Here is a 23,748-nt window from a genome sequence, read left to right as displayed (position 1 = left end):
AGGGGCACATTCCTGCACAAAAACAATCCTTGGAGGCATTTTCCTCTTTCTAAGTGTGCTGCAGAACGCAGCACACAGAGTAAATATGAAGAGAAAGAGATATTCCTCCTTATTATGCCTCTATTGGGAAGGCGCAAAATGTTGATGCATTCTAAGATTTGTTACTCTTAGTAAATCTGGGAATGTGCCAAAAAGCATGGGTGGATGCATGAGAACAACCACTCAACCAATAAAATGCATTCCTAGCTCAGAGTAGCGCAAGGGAGAGACTTGAGCTGCCTTACATTACTCTGGTTTTACCAAGCCACCCAGGGCCAAGCAAGGAGGCGGCTTTGTGTGGCTTAGTAAATCTTAAGCCCTTGCATCGCCTTCCATGAGGCAATAGAATTGCAAGGGCTTAATGAAACTGGCCTCTGGTGACTTGAATAATCAAGGTTGGTCGGGCAAATTTAGAAAAGCTGAAAGAACTGACAACCTTCAACAGTGCTCACCGCAAACATTTGCTGGGCCAGAGATAAAACAAACAATTCAACAATCAGTTTGACCCAAAGTGTATCAACTTGGGTCTTTGCACCAGGCCACAAACTGTCAAACAATCAAAATAAATAGATTTGGTAGATGGATGCCTAGCTGTGAGTGTAACCTCCACTATTCGTATGGCAAATCAGACCTGCTCAATTGGCATTGCACAATCGCCACACATGAAAGTGTAGGTTGGAGTGATTCTGGTGGAGGACTTAGCTTTGCTGCGGAGAGAGGAGGTCCTTCAGAAGAGGCAGGCAGATTGGAAAGCAAATGCTCAGGCTGAAGTGACCAGAGTACTGGGGCTATCTGGATAATCTGAGCCTAGTCTTTCCTGACCTTCAGAAATCTGTGTAGCAGAGATAGGGGCAGGTAGGTGCACAGGAGACTGGAGTCCCAGAGCAAGCAGAATGCATCTTCTATGAATCTTCAATGCCCAGTAATCACAATACTTCATTCCCAGCACTGGAGAACAGAACTAGTTATAACATGCCCATCGGATGAAGAGACAGTCACCATCATGGACAGAAACATTTGTGGTCCACCACTTGACATCTGCTAAGATCTTCCACCTTGGCAAACAGCAAGCCAGTCAAACTCTTGGCCATCAAAGGGAGTCCTGTGAGTCCACTTGCAACCCCACATCACCCTGCTTGTCCAAGTACTACATGGCAAGTGGGTTGCCAGTCATGCTTTTAACTGGATTCCCGTCAATGGATGGAAGGCATTCAGAGACCACAGAAAGGCTCAAAGTGCCAGCAGGCCCTTCAGACTCTGCATCTGCTCTGCTGTAGCCCAAAGGTTCCTGATCTCCTCCTCCCCGAGAGGACTGCCCCAATGTAGAAATGGTGCATCCTTCACTACTGTGAGTTTTAAAAGGGACAACGGTTATCTCCGGTCCAATTATTCCCAGACAGCCGCCAGAAGACGTCCTGGGCGGTCTCCAATGAGAATATATGTCCAAAAGCAGCACTAGTGTTGAGCCCACTGCAGGAATAGGTGTCACTGCAGGGCCCACATGTGCCACTGATCATAGGGAACAGCATATGAATGAGGCAAAAAGCCTCAGAAGTGTCCTTACCAGAATCCAAAACATTGTGATTATAACCATAATGTCCTGAAATCGTTGTGGAGGTGGTAATTGCTTGCAATCCACCACGTCCAGGATGGCCCATATAAAAGGGAATCCTCTGTGTGGCTTCAGGTAGAATTTTGGCTTGGTGATTAAAAAACAGTGATGCTAGAAGGGTTAGTTGTCTGCAATTGACCCACAATGAACTGCGGCAAGAACTCCTTCAGTAGCCATTCGATGAGGTATGGGAATTAATGCATCTCCAATCTGCATAAATGGGCTGCAAATCCCACTATTACCATATGGGCTGAGTTGAAGTTGAAGAGCAGGAAAGTGAACAGAAATGTTTTGACTCAATCATGGACCGAAGAAAGCATCTAACTGTACGCCCAGTACAAGGAAGTATACATTCTTCAAGTCCCAGCACACTGTCCATTTCCCTGGACTCAGTACAGAAAGAACCTTGGATCAGGGTGATCTTGAACTTGTCCCTTGAGGCAGGTGTTCTGAAGTTTAAAGTTTAGAATTGTCCAGAGACAATCGTTTTTTTTGGCAGGCCTAAATAAAATATGTTTGCCTTTTCTGCCTCTGGGACCATCTCAAAGGCCTCTTTAACCAACAGACTTCCTGTGCCAGAATGGAGACATGGGCTGCTGAAGTCTGAAATGAGCCAGGTAGAAGACGGTAGTAGGGATGGGCATATGCGAGGGGGAGTCTGTAATCCTGCAAAACGATCTGAAACATTCCCTAGTCTGAAATTATAGCAGAGCAGGCAGACAAGAAAAAATTAATTCTGCTTCTTAAAGGTCGAGGATAGGAGGTGTAATCAAAGGTCTTTGACTGCAGTTGTGGTGGAGGATGAGGAAGAACGGCAATGCATCCATGGTGATGTCCACGTCCTCTGCCACCACTGTGGCATTAAAGGGTTGTGCTGGCTGTTTTATTGATTGCGAGGGCTGCCTATGGCACTAGTCGTGATCCAGAGCATATCCTGTGAATTTTCAGTATTGCTGATGGAATTAAGGGGCTGTAAATGACTTGAACGGACGTAGCAGGACGGTCCTTAAAGAACTCCAGCACAAAACTAGTCTTTTCAATAAAAAGGCTAGATCTATTAAACGGCATATCCATGAGGGATGCCTACATGTTAGGATGGAAATGTCCCCTGAAGGTTGTACAGTTGTATTCCCCTACCGAGAGAGTCCAAATGCATGCATCTGGTATCTTGGTTTTATGATTTTGGCTCTGGAGTCATGCTACTCTAGTATGCGAGCAGAAGTCTTGGACTGTCCCTTGGCATAAGTGAGGTCCTGGACCAGTCCTGTGACCTCTATGGCGGTACGAGGTGCACCATCATGACAAAGTGGAACATAGTCAATGCCATGGGTTTAGAACATACAGAACTGGAGGCAGTGTTGGCCCACTCTTGTAAGTTCAGCTTCCATGTGATTACCAGACTCCTAGTGCGAATATCCCAAGGGTATGTTGAGAGTGTGTGTAGCTCGTATACATGCATGGTGTGAGTGAGTGAACCTGAGTAATGGAGCACTGTGGGATCAGTTTTGGATACCTCAGCGTCTGCACAAGATGAAGGTGAGGCTGTTTTCCCTGACAGTGGAAGTATATTGCTGTCATTCCTGAAACTGGAGGGAGGAGACCTAGAACCTGAAGTGGGAACACAGGAGGCCAGTCTCCTATGGAAATTCAATGAGGCCTTTTGCTGAGAGGGGCTGATTTATCATGTAGCACTACCATATGCTAGATGGTAGGGGGTGAAGAGTGGGACTGCAGGCTTGTGTAAAGAGAAGGGAGTCCCTTAGGTGCAGCACAGGCTTTAGTCCTTCCCTGACCGCTTTGTTTGGATGATAACAGGTGCAGAAAAGGCTCACACCACTTTCTGCCTCTGTTGTGGGTGCTCCAGACTGGAGAAACCCCTGCTGTCAGAAGCATCACCTACACAAAGACGGTGTCTGATGATCAACGTTGAGAGGAAACTTGAAAGCTTGAAAGGAGAACAGGTCGGTTCCGAAACCATACAGTGGACACACATTCCCGTCTGTTACTATATAAAAGTGAGACCCTTCTAAACCACATGTTTCAGTTCCAAGTTTCCTAAGACTAAAGGAGTGCTCTATAGAGTACTCAGAGGACTGATGTACAACTTGAGCTAGTGTCTGATAACCTGCTACCCAAAGATGAGGTGACTTCATCAGTCTAACCCTTGCTGTAAGAGATGTATACCTGAACTGAATCACCCAGAACACAGCCTGCTTGCAGAGCGAGGGAATGGGACTGCCAATCCTGCAGGAGTGGCTGTCATGGAGGAGGGAGCTGCAGCATAGCCCAGGAGCTGGTTTGGCTTCCGGTAGAGGACTGTGGAGACTGAGGTGTGTATCATTGTGTCAGAAGGTTATAGTCTCTCCAACAGCGGTTCCTGGCAGCAACTGCAACAACCCTACTTAAATACTGTCATAGCCCAGTCATGGCGATCAGTCAGCAGCCTGTACTAAGCTGTAGTGCCCAGAAGTGCAGTCTCTGCTAAGCATCGCTGGCCAGAAGAGCAGTGTGCAGACCTTGTTCGCCAGAGATTCCCCAGTATGTGATCGCACCAATCCCGGAGCACCTGCCCACCTGTGTGAGCAAGCTTTCTGCAAAGACTGCGATCCTGGTCTGCGAGACCACCTCTGCAGTCGCTGAAGATGTTCAGAAGCAGCATCACCAAGGACACATGCCAGGTGGACGCCAGCAGCCAATGAGGAAACCCTGCAGCTGTGGGTATGCACGCCTTCCCTCTCTTAAGTGGGAGGGAGTGAACATGTGGAGACTAACCAAAGCAGCTGCAAAAAGAGAAAAATTCATCAAGGGTGGTAAGAACTTAGGAATTGAGCTATGTAACAAATGGGAGACTGAGCGGAGAAAAATTACAACAGAGGTAGCAATCTGCATCTGAGCCGTAATCATGCTATTGTCTTAATCTTAGGGGAAAACGGTCTAAAACAGACATAGGGAGGGTTGGAGGGGAAAGGGTGGGAGTGGGTGGTGACTGAGGAGAGAGCAGATAGAGGTACGGTTCGACATCAGCACCCAGGACACTAAATTGTGCAGTGTATATATTGTGTGTGTAGTATTGTATTCTAGTGAGCATTAAATTACTTTTCTTTCTCAAAAATAAAGTCCTGGTTTGGATGATCAGTTACTGTGCTGTAATGTGACTGTTGAGTCCAGAGCTCGGTACTCCCACACTACCTCCTTGAAAAGTCTGCCTGCTCGCCATCGCTACCACGGACAGTAAAGTAATGCAGGGATTGTACTTGGCCCAGTTTACATTGTTATTGTAGGATGGAGTATGGGCAATCAGAGGCAAATAATGTCAATCCCCATGATTGAGACCCCATAGGCTCTGCTTGTCCTGTGGTCCACCAGAGTTAGACAATTAGTCACTGGAAAATCCATGGCACTCATCCAGGCATTACACCTAAAGACTACACTGGTGCCATGGTGTGACCTACACAGTCCTTTGTGGCAAGACTGGCCTTCAAGACATTTAGCTGTATTCTGCCTTGAATTTGCTGAATGAAAGCATTCCTGTATTTGTAAAGGATGGGCAATAAGTGTCAGCGAATCATATCACACAAGGTATGTGTGTAGTGTTCCTGAAAGAAGGCAGCATTCAGAGACCTCAGCGCCAAACTGGCATAGGAACAGACTTTCTAAACGCATAATGTGCTTCGACTGTCGAAGGCACAGTAGGGAATGTTTTGAATTTACTTTGCTTGTTAAAGTTTGAACCACCAAGCTCCTGTGTGTCTGGTCAGGAAAGCCAGGTTACCTGGAACAGGTCTAGGAAGCCTTGCCACCAGACTACATATCGGGGGAACTGAACTAGACTTACACCATACTGCCATCAATGTTTTTCTTAATGTCTCATTAAAGGGCAGCAAGGGTTTAGAGTTAAGAGTCCCAGGCTGCAACATTGGTCAGTAAGTTTGTCTTAGCCGCTACAGCAGGCAACTGGAGATCCAAAGCCTCTTCTCCAACATGGACTACTACAACAAAGGAGGCACTTTTCAGGGATAGGCACCCTGGTGGGGGTAACTGGAGCAGGAAGAACCAATTCTGTCTCAGAGGAAGTACCTATGCCACTTATATTTTGCTGGTTTAAGTAGAGACCAGCAACTGTGCAATTTGGAGGGGGGTAGTGGGGGAACGGTCACCCTCCTTGTGTCGAACTCCTTAAGCAGTATCAGGATCCAGTATGAAAAAGGCAGCCAGCCTACAAATGTCCTGGAGTCAGGGAAGAGTCTGGGGTTCATCTATAGATGGAGGCTGCGCCTTTCTTTTATTGTAACAAGACATAGGCCTGTCATGGACTGAGGTCCGCTCCAGATCGGAGATGGGGGTTGTAGTTAGATCCTGGATAGGTGCCACTGGAATCCGCGCCATTACTAGAGCAGTCTTGATTGCTAAAGCATGGGGCATAGGAGTGGGCGCATTGGTTCGTGCCAGAAGAGGACCAGGCAGAGGCTCAAAAGTGTCAGTCGGCACTTGAACAGGTCCCGCCAGTAAAAGCCTGCTACATGTGGCCTGAAGGTGGTACAGAGGGAGTCCACGTCATCCTAAAAAGAATGCCACCTGTAAAGACCTCTATCTGCTGTCGGGTTGTCTATGGCCTGGGGAAATCTAGGTACAATGTGACCAGTTTCAGATGGTATCTGAGTCAGACCGGTCCAGTCTCTTGGGTGCAGAATGCACAACTGCTCCCTGGAGTAGGAGTGATGGGATGAAAATGTGTCCCTCCTGGGCTTCTTGGATTTATGATGCAACTTGTCTCTAAACTTAGTCTCCGACTTACCCAAGGACAGTAACCAAGTTTCTTGGGCGTGAAGTAAAGCTTCGCCTCCCACTACCTAACAGCATTTGGATGCATCCGGAAGTATCTGCTGCATTACTTGGAGTCGTGCAGAGACGCTAGACAACACATGCAGACCAAATGAATCTGTCACCAACATCTGATTTTCACAGTCACAGAACGGTTATATGCCTGCGTTTTTTAGGGGAACGGGATACGTATCCCTAGCACACTGTATTTGAAAAATAAGTTTGCAGTCACGAAGCAAAAAACCAAGCAGGGAGCTGAGCCCGGTCCCCACCTAAGGGTGCAGAGAGAAATGAACTGAAGTCAGCATTCAGTCATGAAAGCTATATACGGCTTTCTGTCAACACTTGATGGTGTAGCACAAGGTTGCTACAGAGCCAATGGCATCACCTGTAAACACAGGGGAGCAGTTGATTTGAAAAGTTTGGTTCCAGTCTGCCACCTGGACAAATTCAAAAGGTGAGGACTCTGCAGTTTGAAGTATTCAATAGAAACCATTAGAACTTATCACTTGATGCCTCAATATGTTATGTTTTGAATCTACTTGGTCGATTCTAGGAGCTACCTTCAAAATCATCTGAGCGCTTTGAGATCATTACATTTGATAAAACAACTATTCCGCTGCTGCAGGCAGTCCACCAAACAAAAACCACCACAAAAAGCAAGGTAAACGCACCTAAAAAAAACAAGCATTTGCAATGCAATAGGTCTCGCATTAATTATAGTTTGAGGTATTGGTGGTGCAAATAATAATGCAACGCCAATAGCTCATACTTTCAGTAATGCATTGAAAATGATTGCATAATGAGCCAGGAACTAGCATTGTTTGTCTTGGTGCAGTACCGCAAACTGCTCCTAGAGCTCCATAGTGAGCAAGACACCAGCACTGCATGTCTAGGTGCAGTACGGCAAGCTGTTCCCAGAGGTCCCTAGTGAGCAAGGCACTAGCACTGCTTGTCTAGGTGCAGCACCGCAACCTGCTCCTAGAGGTCCATAGTGACCAACAAACTTTGACAATATGGTAAATCCACCCTACCCATCACGAGACTTCTTTGCCGCGCACGGCATTTTCGTGGACACGCGACGCTCTTGCGGGAGATTCAACTCCAAATTGAAATATTCAAGGAATCTATTGTATTATATATCCACAATGATGTATACTAGAGAATTTAACAATGTCAAAAAGAAATTTAATTCAGCCTTGAGAAAGCCCTGGCGCAATTCGCCACAGAGGGCGAAACACGTGTCGGCTGTCAATGTTCAATTCTGCATCAATAAAAATCTATTTTTTCTAAAACTGGACCGACCCTATTTCTTGAGTGGAAATCTGAATCAATGATTACAGGATTCAACCTTAAAACAATACGTATATAAACCTAGAAAACATACTCTCCCTTTTCTAAAAACTGCATGTCTAGGTGCAGTACGGCAAGCTGTTCCCAGAGGTCCCTAGTAAGCAAGGCACCGCAACCTGCTCCTAGAGGTCCCTAATGACCAACAAACTTTGACAAAATGGTAAATCCACCCTACCCATAATGCATTGCATGCAAGTCAGTACCACAAGTACATTCAAATAGCTATGTCCATATATACAATTCGTAGCTTTGAATTGTGACAACATTATTATAATAATTCCGGATTAGGTTAGGTTGTACTCTATGTGGAGCTGATGAAAGGAAATTTATAGAAGGTCTAATATAAATGGGAGATGAAGGTGCAGTACCGCAAGCTGCTCCTTGAGGTCCCTAGTGAGCATGGCAGCAGCACTACTGCCCGTACCACAAGCTGCTCCTAGAGGTCCCTAGTAAGCAAGGCACCAGCACTGCCAGTACCGCAAGCTGCTCCTAGATGTCCCTAGTGAGCATCTCAGACTTTGGGCAACATATGGTACTCCCATAATGCATTGGAGGCAAGACAGTACCACAAGTACATTCAAATAGCTATGTCCATATATACAATGAATAGCTTTGAAATGTGACAAAACAATTATATTAATTCCAGATTAGTGTTGGAAATGGGATCCCCGGCTGGCCAGGGCTTTCGCCAAAGTCAGTCAGAGACCACCACTCCCAAGTCAGGGCAAGGGAGTTACACGCCAAGATAACCCCTACTCACCCTCTAGGTAACGTGGCGCGAGCAGCATGGCTAAACTTGGAGGCGATGTAGGCTAAGTATTTGCGCACGCACCCCAGCAACAACACCCAAAGGCCCACCACAAAGGAAACTCCACACAAGGTTATATAAAAATAGCCTTTGTATTACACCAAAACACATTAGATAAAACACACTTTACAATGTGCCAGAGGCACGGGCAGAATTTACAGGGGATATGTACAAGACAGGGCCACCTGGACCACTGTCAGGAATCAGAAGTAACACTTTCAGAAATAATACTTTTGCACAAAATAGCACACAACCAGTAATTATTGGTAACCAGGACCTCACTAGCACCACCTGTACTAGGGAGAAAACAACCACCTACACATCACAATACCTGTGGGGGTGGAAGCACATAACACATGATGCAATGCATAACATTCATTCAGAGGTGTAAGGAGGGAAAACACATGAGGCATCACATTACATTCAGAGGTGTAAACAAAATGAACAATTGCGCCAAACTGACATTAGTCACCACCTGTGACTGTCCCTAGGACAACTGGCCTCTCTAGGGCTAGGACGCCGTGTGTCCCAAAGTCAGGGCCTAAACGTAGCAGCTGCCCACAAAGTGCTGGGCAGCTGAATCATCAATAATGGGCCAACGCTGGAGCCTCGCAGGCTCTGCCCAACTGACTGTCTCTCAAGAGCCTCACTAGGCTCTGAATATCAATTATGCCCCTGAGCCTCTCAGGGCTCAAAACGAAGCAATGCAGCCCCTCTGGGCTCTGAATACATATGGCACCCCTCAGAGCCTCTCCGGGCTCGCAGAACGAAGGAAGGTCGCCTCACCGGGCGGGGGAGCCTCTCCTGGGCTTGGAGCAAGAACTGGCGCCCTGAGCCTCTCTGGGCTCTCAAAGCAAATGGCAGGCTGGAGCCTCTCCGGGTTCGTGAATAAGGTGGAGGCATTTGCTGGAGTCCCCCCTCTGGGGACTCGATCTGGCCAACTGGGCGACGAGCCTCTCGGGGCTCGAAACAACAGACGGAGTGGGTGGAGTCCCTCTCGGGGGACTCGAAGGAAATTAGGGGCCCAAGAGCCTCTCGGGCTCGGAACAACGGGCGGAGTCCCTCTCGGGGGACTCGGCATTAGATGAGGCCCCACGGGCCTCTGAGCACAAGGAGCCTCGCTCTGGGGGGGGGCAGGGCGGGCACCGGCAATGTGCCCCGACGCCCCTCCTCCCCGGTAACACACTCACCGGGTCTCCAGACGCGGCGTCTCCCTCTTGGCGGTGGTAGCGCTTTGCGGGGCTCTCTCAGCACATGAGAGCCCCGCCTTCACAATGCGCCCGGCCCGCTACCTGTTTCCCCGGTCCCCCATCTCGGGACCGGGCCGTCAATGGCTCGCGCTGCTCTTGGTTGGCGGCCCCGGGGCTCCCCTCAGCTCATGGGAGACCCGGGCCGCAGGTAGACTTTTCTTCTCTCCTTCGGGGCAGCGCTGGCCAATCACAGCGCGGCGGCGGGCGGGACTTCCTCCGGCAAACCGGAAGTCCCGCCCCGCATCAGGCACTGCAGTGCCTGACTTCCTGTTTTGCGGCGCTCGGGCCACGGCGGTGAATCTCAGGGGCCTTTCAGAGGGGTGGCACCCTCGAGATTAAAATAAACAGCGAGGTGGGCACTCGCTCGTTTTAAGTAATAAACAGGGGCAAATAACGCCGGGTGGGCACCGGCTGAGATCAATAGCGCTCCCAAGCGCTAGCAGGACATCAAGCGCTTCCAAGCGCTAAAAGGCAAATAAAGCGCTCCCCCAGCGCTAGGCACACAGAATACCGCTCTCATGCACCAGGGGTCAATGGAAAGCGCTCCCAAGCGCTAGGAAGGAAAATATAGCGCTCCCAGCGCTATGAAGGCACAAAAAGCCACAAAGTCCTTCAGGAGGTGGTCATCAGAAGTCCAGGGGCTGGGCAGGGCTCAGGGAGGCAAGCCATCCCTGAGCCCAAGCAGCAGCACGCCCCTGGCAAGATTCAAGCAGCAAACAAGAACATTTTCATGGGGTCACAGCCCCTCTTTTATACACCTTTTCCCTTTGTCTTTAGGTGCAGGGTGGGGGCAGAACCAGTCGCAGCTGGTTCTGGAGCACTCTTGATGGCCCAACCACCCATTCTATTCACTGGCAGGGCTTGGGTCATCAGTCACACCACAGGGGGGCGGAGCCAGCATTGTGTGGGGAAAACCCAGCCCATCCAGGACACAGGTACACTCCTCCCACACATCACTCATGCTAATCTCCCACTCACCACCGGGGCAGACCCACACAGACTTCCTGGAGCCTGGCATCCCAGCCAGCTCCAGCCAATCACACGCCAGCACCCTCACAGCACACGTACAGCCATGTCTAGAAATGGCGCTTCCCTTCTAGACACATACATGCTGCATACACCATCTCGCAGCATTCACTCCCCCGAGTTCACACATACCAAACTTGACCATGCACACCTCACGCATCAGGAACTACCAGGGACACAGACATTCCCCATGCATTCCTATGGGAGGGCAGGCCAATCTCACACACGCACTCAGGGAGAGCACGCACTTTACACTGCGCCACAGTGTCAAAGTGCGCAAAGGACAGAAATCACTATAATTTAAGGCAAAAAGTTCAGGGGTGAACCTGCCACAAGGCCCAAGTCCAACAATTAGCATATACTCTATGTGGAGCTGATGAAGGGAAATTTTTGGAAGGTCTAATATAAATGTGAGATGTGCTAGCGAGTAAAGTAATAACTGCTAACCTTGTTTAGGACCAAGTGAGTGTCCTGACTGAAGACCTTTAAGAAAATAGTGCCTTGAGGTGGTCATTAAAACCTAGAGCGTAACATGTAATAGGGGATGTCCTCAGGGGAGGTTCCAAAAAGACAATGAGTTACTAAGGAGTGACTACAAAGCCTAACAACCAATGAAAAGCCACCATTTACAAAGGACAAGGACAGGAGCCAATTAAAAAGATAGGCAAGAAGTAGGCGGAGCTTTATTCACATATCCTGAATACAGCAAGTCTCGAGGGACAGCGCACTCGCTGCCTATCCGAGACCTAAAAAAAGGACTTACAAAAGCAAATTCTGCTAATGAGATCGTGTAACAGAGGACGTCTTTCACCAATGCTTAAATATACAGTGTATGTAAAGCTGACACAAATTGTGTGCTTACATTTATGATAAAACAAACGAAAAAGTATTTTGTTCAAATAAATGGTAAAAAGTGATCTGTATGTATAACAATTGTAAAGTTAAACTGATTTTTAACATTTTAGTTGACTGATTAAGTTTATAAGATTTATTTTTAAGCTGAAAACTAATGGAATACATACAACGTGAAATACGCTGGTGTAACAATGTTTGTTCAAAATCTATTATTAATGTCAACACACTCGCTTTCCATTTCATTCGACTTTCATCTGTTTAACATGCAATTATATTCCTTCCTCTTAAATTCTGGCCTGCCCGAGGTTTGCATTTCGTAGCATTGCATTTTCAAAGCGTATACAATTTTATCATTTTAGTTTAAAAACTACAAAGACAGATAGTTCATACATTTTCTCCTACTAAATATATGAAAAAGCGCCTTTAAGATAGGAGGGTCGGTCTATTTAATAAAAATGGGAGTGTAATTACGATCCATGAGTGCTTTATAAAATGTAAATAGGATACAAGTTTGTCTCTTTTCAAATCAGGGATGCACGACACACTAGGGTCTTTCAGAAGGGAAAAAATGATAAACAGCCTCGTATGTAAGCGAGCTTAAGATTTGTCAGATGCAGCCCGATTCAGGCGGGTAACAAATCCAATGACGCTCTGTGCCATCAAAGAACGACAATGCAGTCTAGTCACATTTAACATGATGTGAATGTCAAGTGCATGACTGATAATTACTAGGCTCCAAAGAACACCGCATTGACACTTTATATTAATTAAAGCCTTGCAATCTGGGTGTTTTACTTACTTGAGTGTCTCTGCAAGGTAGAAGCTCTGCTGCACATCATCATGAGTTGGTTGGCTGGCGTACACATCTCGAAGGCCAGAAAATCCTCCTTCGACTCGGCAGTTTTTTTCCAATGCCTGAATGAACGAGAACAAACTCCAGCTTCAGCAAATTAATCTACTGCCAATTTTTCTATTAGCCTGCCAAATCCAATTACATTACATGCTTTTGCCAAATTAGTTCCTCTTTTCACAGTGAATTTGGGCATAATTTCAAATTACAGGCATAGATAAAACACAGAAAACAGAAAAACTAAATTGGAACCGACGGAAACAGCATCAGACCGTGCTTTGATCAGTTGAAAATATTGCAGAGTATTTCTGGGCACTAATATAGCCTATACATAATAAAGTCGGAAAGGATTTTTGGGTTGCTCTCTATATCATGACCATGCATCACAAAAGCCCCGCTGTGCTCTCTGGACACAGTTAGGTCAGAACTGCTGGGTTAGTTTGTGGGTGTACCCAAGGGGAGTGGGCATTAACCTATAACCCACCATTAAAATAAAACAAGACAAACTGGCTAGTCAATACACACAGAAATAAATCTAAGGATTGTCAGGCAAAAGAAATTAAAGCAAGAATATAAATTAAACAAACCAGTGGCCTAAAGTATCTTACTGTCAGAAAAACAAATGTTTGATATGCTTGGTTTCTTAGATTGTTGGCACATAATCAATCGGCCACATAAAACAACAAGTAGATTAATTCATGTATTTTATAGAAAAGGTAACTATGTAACTACAAACCAATGCACGAAGTCGTCCTTTAGACAAAATAAGAAAACGGCTTTCCTTTATGAACATGGATTCAGTACTCAATCAACAAAACTTGAAAGTTGTGTAGGAGTCCCTGCACTGCGTACTCATGTGCAATCGTATCACACTGGCAGACTGTTTTTAAGTAACACTACAGCACAGACAGATACAAACAAAAAAAAACATAAGTTTGGCATTGCTTCAAAGTGGGTGGTCCACACGAATTGGACTACATCACAACAATCCATAAAAAGCAAAGATAATAGCAAACTTTATATTACTTTTATCTCGGTGAACGCCTACCCTGCATTCAAGGTCAAGCAATGCAGTCAACCATACAGAGCCATAAAATGGTCTACCCCTGATTCAAAACTAACAAAGAAGAAATGAAGCAATAAAAGGTCGCCTGCACAGGTTATCCGAAAATATAAACCCTTGCCCTGGACATCAGCACTACACCTGGTGCGGTTCAATTCTACAAGAGGACAACCTTCCTGTTCAGTTTCTTCCAGTCACACCCTCAATTGTCCCTCAAAAGCACACTCCATTGCTCCTCATGTAATCATGAACGGATATGTCCCACATGTCCTACTGGTAAAGTACTGTTACATTGTAAAGAATAGACCCGCCAAAGCAGATTTGGTTCATGCTCTGTCAAACACTGATAATAGTTAATTTGAACCAAAAAGGCTTCAACATGGAGTAACGTCAAATTATTCAATAATTCCTAATAATTTACAAAAATGTATTATCTATGCGATATAATTTATCCACAGGATATGCCATATTCTTATCTTGAGGAAGATGCGGAATTCACTTCAGAGCTGTGTAAGTGCTAACACATTTAAACACCCCTAATGGGTAGCTTAGTACCTTGATTTTTTAGGTAGTGATGATAGCTCACTAATCAAGTATAAGAGCTAACCTTACAAAATTGTAATATTACATTGTACTCAACATTTCACCTGTTAGAGACAGGTTTCATTTCTCCCAGTTGAGCTACAGAACCAGTTTCAATCATGAAATGCAAACAAATAATAAGAAACAACCTGCACTACGTTACGCACGTATGCAATCCATCCATAAGTTCAGAAGGAACTGTATCTTAGTAATGGAGTAGTCCACAAGACCAAGAAATCAGACAGGCCAATAAGAACTCATGTGTGCTTGTCAGATGACATGAAGGAGAAACTTTGCATTAAGTTGAAGGGAAAATAGTACACAAGACCTTCAGAATGTAAGGAACATAAATGAATAATATACCCAGCATTTCAGAATTGCTACCTTAAGCATTTACATCTTGTACATATTTTTTGGCTTCTGGATCTGGTATTTTAAGGATACAAATCTAGAACAAAAATCCGTTGGTAAAGGTGAGTTACAAGTACCTGTCCTTTTTTAGCCTCCCCTAACTAAGAACATCATTAGAGACCCAGGATGAGCAGAGATAATGTACCTAACACTCGCTGTGAAATGAACCTGCTCTAGCGTTTTGAGCTAGTTCATGAAGGGGACAAAGGGCAAGAGATGCAACTATTAACACTGTAGATCCAGAGGGATTTGGAGTGTCAAAACACATCTACAAGAACATGGCATCAGCTATGTGAACAACTTTTTTAATGAGTAAACAGAGTGTATAGTTCCTGTGCACTACAAGCAATTACACAGCTAAGGTGTGTCTTTGTTTTCTGTCCTTATAGGTCATCTCGTTAAAACGTGTACAGGGTCATCCTTTGGATGCCTAATAAGCATGACAGCCTATCGTTAAAGAAGGCAAAAGCACAAAATGGCCCCAATCACGCCCCATACTGCCAGCATTAAACTATGTCTTACATAAGTAAAACTTTACGATAGTTTAAATTCAACAGGAACACTATCATGTACATGTGTATTTATAGATGGATGTACTTCAGACCCAAGAGTACAGATTTTACTACACTTTCAGTAATCAGATGGAGGATATCAAGGGTGACTGCTTGTCAGAACGTCTGCCCAGTCGCTGGTGCCAAGTGAACAGTGATCAAAGAATACACTTGTATTATCTAAAGTGACAGTTTACATTTGACATGAATAGTACAGGGGCGTAAAATGCAGATGACATACCTTAACTTTGACCTTATATGCAAAAGAAACAATTGATGGACGAAATGCTGGACAATATTCACCCCCAGTCACAAAGATCTGGGTTTAATCAATCATTCTTTTGTTCACCACACCACCCCAGCTTGGACCCAGCCATGTGCAAATCAGTCTTGACCCTGTTCCTTGTGGGAACAGTAAAGCCCGAACACCCAAGCCGGGTCCTCCCTGGACTGGAAATGCGGCAGTGGATGTGGGTATGCAACATTAGCTACCTTTTTCCCCCCTTTTTTAATTCGACATCACACATCTAGGATTTAAGAATAAAGGTTTGAGAGAGGTGTGTGTGTGTGTCGTTGTTAAATGACTCCCTGTCATTAGTGAGTGAGGCTGTCACTCACTACTTTGCACTTATTCACTCCTAAATTTTGTCTTTGGACACATTTTTCTTTTATTTCTTGTTATTTTTTCCGGGACGAAATGATCACCGATGGTGAGAAAAGGGGCCTAACCTGGTGAGTACCTACTAGTTACCCCGATGGTGGTGCACCCGTGAGGGGTCATTTCGTCCTTCACACATTTTTCTATGTACTGGGGATTCGATGCACAGACATTAGAACTTGTGTTTGTATGTTTCTTGTTTTTCACGGCCAGTTGAGAATTGAGAGAGGTTTTAAATTATGGGCGATACTCGTTCGTACTCTCAAATGTAGATATATGAAGGGTAGTATAGTGGAAGAATTGGACGAATGATATTCTCCGCTATTGAACAGAAAGACATAGGCCGCCTAAACGAGACAGGATTTTTGTGTATTGATACTTGTCAATGGATCAAGAGCAGCCTTGATCCCAATAACATTCTCAGAAGCATAAAAACAAACTAATGAACCTGACTGAGCCATCAGCTGTTGAACAGTGTGTGCTTGGTATGGCCTTAGAATGGGTCCACAATTGGCTTTCCAACCACACTGATGGATCTGGCCCTTTTTGCAGGTTTATCCACAAATGTTTGGCATCCTCCGCCTTATTTTTCTGACCTTTATGTTGGGTTTAGGACTCTGGGCACTTTACCACTGCTAATCAGTGCTAAAGAGCATGTGCATTCTCCTCTAAACAAGGTATGATTGGTTTACACCTGTTTGGCATAATTAAAACTACTTTCAAGTCTTAAACTCCCCTTTTATTTCACATAGGTCACACCTATGGTAGGCCCTAGGTAGCCCTATGGGCAGGGTGCTTTGTAAGTAAAAGGCAGGACACATGCCTTCTGTGTGGTATATCCTGGTAGTGCAAACAGCCTATTTTGTTTCTCACTGTTGTGAGGCCTACTCCTTGCATAGGCTAGCATTGGGAATTCCCTTATATACCTTTAAGTGGTAATTCCAGATCTCAAAGGAGTGGCGTTGCCATGTTTGGTATGTTTAGAATAGTGATGATAAATCATGCTTACTGGTAGTTGGAATTAAAATTATTTTAGAAATGCCACTTATAGAAAGTGTGCATTTCTATGTGCTTAGGACTCTTTGGGCCACATAATGAAATACGATTCAGAAAAGGGGGTGGTGATGGACAGAGCATCTGAATTAAGCAGAACACTCCTACCCAGTCAAAAGATCAGGGCTTGATCCATCACCGTTTTTTAGCTCACTGCACCATCCCAGTTCAGAACCTGGCTACATGCAAATTAGTCTGTCCCTGGCCCAGTGCATCATGGGAACAGGGCAGACCAAACTACCAAGCCAATTCTTTACTGGAAAGGAAACAAGCTTCCGGGACCGGTTTCTGGCATTACAGCCGTCTTCGGCCCGGCTTGCTTGAATCCTGATGGTGCAGTGAGCAAGGGACTCATGTCTGAGCATACCCTTCCACTCCAATAGTGGCCAAAACGATTCAGAAAAGGGGGTGGTGATGGACAGAGTATCTGAATTAGGCAGAACACTCCTACCCAGTCAAAAGATCAGGGCTTGATCCATCACCGTTTTTTAGCTCACTGCACCGTCCCAGTTCAGAACCTGGCTACATGCAAATTAGTCTGTCCCTGGCCCAGTGCATCATGGGAACAGGGCAGACCAAACTACCAAGCCAATTCTTTACTGGAAAGGAAACAAGCTTCCGGGGACCGGTTTCTGGCATTACAGCCGTCTTCGGCCCGGCTTGCTTGAATCCTGATGGTGCAGTGAGCAAGGGACTCATGTCTGAGCATACCCTTCCACTCCTATAGTGGCCAAAACGATTCAGAAAAAAGGGGGTGGTGATGGACAGAGCATCTGAATTAAGCAGAACACTCCTACCCAGTCAAAAGATCAGGGCTTGATCCATCACGTTTTTTAGCTCACTGCACCATCCCAGTTCAGAACCTGGCTACATGCAAATTAGTCTGTCCCTGGCCCAGTGCATCATGGGAACAGGGCAGACCAAACTACCAAGCCAATTCCTTACTGGAAAGGAAACAAGCTTCCGGGGAAGGAGTGTTCTGCTTAATTCAGATACTCTGTCCATCACCACCCCCTTTTGAATCGTTTTGGCCACCACAAGTGTGGAAGGGTATGCTCAGATGTGAGTTCCTTGCTCACTGCACCATCAGGATTCAAGCAAGCCGGGCCGAAGACGGCTGTAATGCCAGAAACCGGTCCCCGGAAGCTTGTTTCCTTTCCAGTAATGAATTGGCTTGGTAGTTTGGTCTGCCCTGTTCCCATGATGCACTGGGCCAGGGTCAGACTAATTTGCATGTAGCCAGGTTCTGAACTGGGATGGTGCAGTGAGCTAAAAAACGGTGATGGATCAAGCCCTGATCTTTTGACTGGGTAGGGGTGTTCTGCCTAATTCAGATACTCTGTCCATCACCACCCCCTTTTGAATCATTTTGGCCACCACAAGTGTGGAAGGGTATGCTCAGATGTGAGTCCCTTGCTCACTGCACCATCAGGATTCAAGCAAGCCGGGCCGAAGACGGCTGTAATGCCAGAAACCGGTCCCCGGAAGCTTGTTTCCTTTCCAGTAAAGAATTGGCTTGGTAGTTTGGTCTGCCCTATTCCCATGATGCACTGGGCCAGGGTCAGACTAATTTGCATGTAGCCAGGTTCTGAACTGGGATGGTGCAGTGAGCTAAAAAACGGTGATGGATCAAGCCCTGATCTTTTAACTGGGTAGGAGTGTTCTGCTTAATTCAGATACTCTGTCCATCACCACCCCCTTTTGAAACATAATGGAATACAGCACACTCTCCTTGTTAGTGTTGAGCACACCATTGAAAAGGTGTGCTCTGCAATAAGCAGTGTGTGTCATGTTTAATGCACTGCCCCCGGGCAGCTGAAAACTTGCGATGCCATTGCGCAGTGCATTCAAGTGAAAAACGGAGCAGCTTTAAAGCAGCCACTCAGTGTTTCGCTGTGCATGCAGCAACCAGCCTGTACTTTTAAGGGGGATCAGAGATCCCCTTGTAGGCGGGTGACGTGAGTGACTGCACCCGCTTGCATGGGAGGCCTGGGGGGTCCATAGGAACCCCTTTAGAGGGCTGGCATCGGTAGGCGCACTGTCATTGCACCTCGACAGCTTCTTTGCCCATTGCTCTCATGTCTATAATAAGGCGCGGGCGCAGAGGCAAAGGGATTTGCATGGGGCCATAATCCCATGCAAATGAGGGAACATCCTCTAGTGATGCCAGTTGTGCCGCCAAGGCCCTTTGTATATTACGGCTTTGTGCTTTGCAGCCTGACTTCAATAAATGTCTGAGCTAGGCTGACAGCTACACTTGGTGCATACTTACCAGACAGCCACCAGACAGGAAGGGCTGGATGTGACAGGGGTTACATCTGCATTCATCTAAATACTGATCTTCCTGTAATGGGAGAGGATGTTCACACTTTACATTTGTATATGTTATGTCCTGCTCTCACACAAAGAGCTGATTTACCCCCTACTGATTGCCTGGAGCCAGGGCTGGGTTGAAAGGGATTGTTGTATACTTCTAAGGGTTCTTTTGAAGCCACTCCTTCAAAGACAATTTTGAGAAGAGGTGAGGGGAGCGGACTTTGCCTGACTCCAAGATGGCCGCGAGTTAGTGCAGCTCCCCAGATTGCCACCAGTAATCGGACAAAATCCGCATGAAGATCCAGTTTTTGCCCTGACCTGGAGGTGCCCAGCAGCATAAAAATCGGTGCAATATTGGGAGAATGGCCAACGGTGACACTCCGGCAGCCGTGCAGCGCGGGGCCTCGCTGCGGCCCGATCAAATGTGACCAGTCTCAGGAGGGAGGTATCTGAAAACGCCTTCTCTGCGGAAAGCTACATGCCTCATTAACGATTCAGGCAATGTGACTGGCTGGACTCCTGCGAGGTACAGGAAGTACAGGAACCTGCCGCATCAAGCTGCCGTGACTGGTGGAGTAACGGGCTAGGAGCCAAGAATCCGCCTGAAGGTGTCCGCGCACGTATGCGGCTATCCTCCCTCACTGGGCGCTACCATATAGTCAGCATGCACTTCCCCCAAGAGGAGGCCTCACAATATCAATTCACCATATCGAGGCCATTGGCGCGGACCGGCAGTCACGAGTGGTGGGCTCTGCGATAGACACCACTTTGCGATTCCAATCAATTGTAACCCCAGCGGGTGTGATACTCGCAGGAGACCATAATTTGGGGCCCTTAATCACGCAAGTGCTCTCCCGGAGTGTGCCCTTATCTCTCGGGAACATGATCACTGTGTGCAAATGGCTATGGCTACCTGAGGATAGAACTGCTCAACGCCCACCCATATAAGTCAGCTTTACCAGGTGAGGCGCGACGCCGAATTAACCATCCTAAAGGGGTAGATTCCCACTAATGATATGCGCTGACACGACAGGGGAAGGGTGTGTATCACGATGCAGGAGCTGAGATTCCTCTTACGACCCACCGCAGCACCGAGACCCCAACAAGAGTGAGCTCCTGCATACCTGTGACTTAAGTCCAGTGAGAAACCATGTGCTGCTCACTTATCCTGCACCCATCTTCACACCATGGGCAACACAGATAAGCTCCAGTCCAAGCTGCATTTTGACTTCCGCAAAACCCAAAGGGCGAAGGACTCTACTCCTACTGACCAAGACAATGCTTCAGACGACCCGGAACCGGGAGTTGACAGATGTGGAGCATGCATTCCGCACAATACAACACAGTCTCTCCAAAATAGATAGTAAAATTGAGGTACTCCTTTCGGATGGGATCGCAGGTCAGAACGGTTGGACAAGCATGGGGAGCGGCTCGACGCTGCGGAAAAGCGGGACTCCGACATGGAAGATGTAATACGTGCGGATGCGGAGACCGACAATGAAAGGGACAAAATTCTACATGTGCTACAGGCGAAGGCCGAAGCTCTTGAAGCACGATCGAGGCGGAACAACATGCCCATTTTAGGAGTGGCAGAGTCATCAAATATCAGCAACATAGAAAAATGCCTAGAACAACTTCTTATCCCACTTCTGGTCCGGAACACGTTCTCTGGAATTTTTGTCATAGAACGGGCGCATCGATCGTTGGCACCCAGACCAATTACCGGGACACCTCCTCGGACTATATTCGCACGATTCCTGAACTACAGGGACTGAGACTGCTTTACGTAAAGCCTGTAAACTAGGGTCTCTCCATTAGGAGGGATTAGACATATCCCTATTCCATGATTTCATACTGCAAGTTCAGGAGGCACGCAGGCTCTTCAGCCCATCTGAAAAGAAGCTCTGGGACTTTAACCCGGAGTACAGCACGCTCTATCCCGCGAAACTAGGAATCAAAATGGACGGTAAGGTACATTTTTTCACCAATCACAAAGCCGTCCTAAGCACCCTCAAGGACAGAGTGCAGCGCCCAAGACTATGTGGTTCACCGACTGCTTCGCAGTCTCAAGCAGAAGACCCGTCAAGTATACAAGAACAGCACGTGCAAGAAGAGTAACAGCAAAAGCTGTTCTGCTGAAGATATAAGGACTGGCAAGTGACACTATGGGTACCTACCGCGGCATGAGGCGTAAGGAGTAGCGAGCACCGGTAAAATAGGACAAGCCTTGTGGGTGATGAGCGGGTTTGATTAATGATCCTGAGCACAATGACGGATTGTCAGTTGCAGGCGCATCTTGCAGGGTGCATAGATAATGTTATCTGGCACCTTACAGGGATACAGGTTTCAGCTGTTAAGAGATCTAATCTATGGACACGGTGGCAGAGGGAACTTGTTCTGATCGCAACATCGGCCCCCTAGTGTATCAAACAGTCCACTTCGTTTTTTCTGGGGTTATTGTTTGTTGTTGGGGTGGGGCGGGGGGTATGCAATTAGCCACGATAGTTGTGGTTTTTCATGGCGTGGGAGGGAATGTTCTCTATATGCATGTGTATGATTGCATGGGTCTTTTTTCGCTATGTTTCAGCACAGTGTACACAGCAGGTAAAGGGTTCGTCTATCGCAGGGGTCGCCTCCATCACATGGCCATTGACAGGGTAGGACCACAGGGTCTTCAATTCATTACTTGGAAAATTTGCGGCCTAAATAATGACAGAAAAGTTAGAAAAATAGGCGCCTATTTAAAGACACTTGGTGTCTGTTGCCATCTTACAGGAGACACATCTCACCCCGGAAAGTAGTAGCAACATGCAACGTAAATTACATGGGATTTGCCTTTCCTGTGATTTCACATCCCATGCGAGAGGGGTTCTGCTATGGGTCGATAGCAAAACAGGGGTGGAGATGACTTTGCTTGTTGAGTGACCCACGGGGTAAGTTTGCGGTAGCTCTTTGCAAGAAGAGCGACCTGCAATTTCTACTAGTGGTATTGTATGGCATTCCACAGATTGGAGGGGGGGGTGGGAGCCGAGACTTTAATTGTATTTTAGAACAACACTTGGATAGGTCACAGGGCTCGCCCCAGACGCCCAGCAGTAGCCTTGCAAAACATCATGCACGCAGATGGTCGCCTGGACATCTGGAGACATATATATCCTGCTGTGCGAGGTTACACTCATTACTCATCAGTGTATGATACTCGTACCAGTATAGATTTCTGGTTTATATCGGGGAGGTTAGAGACTAGAGTACTCAGCTGCGATGATCTCCCGCGTACATATTCTGAAGACTCACCGGTTCGAATAACACTAAGCTACAACGCTCCTCATGTCCCGGCATTCACGTGGCGCTTCCCCCTTACTCTCTCTTAGACATAGTATTTAAGGAGGACCTGGCAACAGCGATGGAAGATTTCTTTTCTAACATTGGCTCCGTCCAATAAATCACCACAGTCTAGGAAACATTCAAAGTCTATATTCAGGGGTGGCGGTTTCAAAGCATGCATGAGTGCTTTGCTCTCATCGGGGCAGGTTGAATCTTTTAGAAAAGGAAACTGGTCAACTAGAACATGCACTGTGAGACCGGGAATGCACAAAGAACCGCACTTCTAAGACTTAGATTGGTCGAGTTGCAGGATACCGCTAACGATTAAATGAAAAATGCGGAAATATGCAACGGCTGGTATCTGTGGGGAGCGGGATCGACAGAGCGCCAAGAGGGAGCTAGATAAGATGGTAGGCATGTTAGATGAGAGTGGGAGTCCGTTTGGCACCACTGTTGATATTGCAGCCCACTTTCGGGAGTATTAACAGAACTTATACACCTTGCAAATCCCAATAGATAGCGAGGCCCTAGAGGAATATCTCTCATACATAAAAATGCCCTGGCTAGTGACCGAACAGAGAATATTTAATAGCGCCGTTGACAACCGATGAGATTCGGGGCGCATCGAGTGGGATGGCAGCAGGGAAGGCTCCAGGAGCGGATGGTCATTCAATGTTCTTTTACACAGACTTTCTGGATATACTGATCCCTCATCTCAAAATGCTATATGAAGAAATTGCAGAGTCGGGTATCATGCTGCCTTCTAAGCGTGAGGTGATCATAGTTACGTTATTAAAACCGGGTAAGTCACCAAGCAATTGTTCCTCGTACAGGCCCCTGTCTGTGCTCAACGAGGATGTGAAGATCTACGCCAAATATTATTATGTTTTTGACCCAGAGGTAAATTTGTCCCCCATACTTCAGTTCAGTGGGTATTCTGGTCTTCGACTAAACTGGACTGAATCCAGCATATTCCCCCTCACCCCTATCACTACAGAACCCAGCATGGAGTTCAAGCTATGCTGGACTGATGAGGCCGTACAGTATTTAGCAATTCAATTTCAAACCGATCCCGCAATAGTGATTCAGGAAAACTATGGCATGGCCACACAAAAATCAACAACGAAACGGATTCAGGGAGGGTCCAAGGGATATAAGGTTTAAAGACCCGTACCT

General features: G+C 46.6%; 1 protein-coding gene across 1 annotated transcript in view; it reads right to left on the bottom strand.

Moving 5' to 3' along the window:
* MAN1A1 (mannosidase alpha class 1A member 1) overlaps positions 1-23,748 on the bottom strand; it is a 549,722-nt gene that overhangs the window by 67,502 nt on the left and 458,472 nt on the right. Inside the window, exon 11 of the mRNA XM_078648470.1 lies at positions 12,564-12,679. Within this exon, the coding sequence (XP_078504596.1) occupies positions 12,564-12,679 (116 nt within the window). The remainder of the gene's footprint in view (positions 1-12,563; positions 12,680-23,748) is intronic.

The sequence above is a fragment of the Lissotriton helveticus genome, chromosome 6 (genome assembly GCF_964261635.1).
Source record: "Lissotriton helveticus chromosome 6, aLisHel1.1, whole genome shotgun sequence".
Taxonomy (NCBI): Eukaryota; Metazoa; Chordata; class Amphibia; order Caudata; family Salamandridae; genus Lissotriton; species Lissotriton helveticus.
Note: the sequence above shows the minus strand (reverse complement) of the source record. Positions and strands in the feature narration are given on the sequence as shown.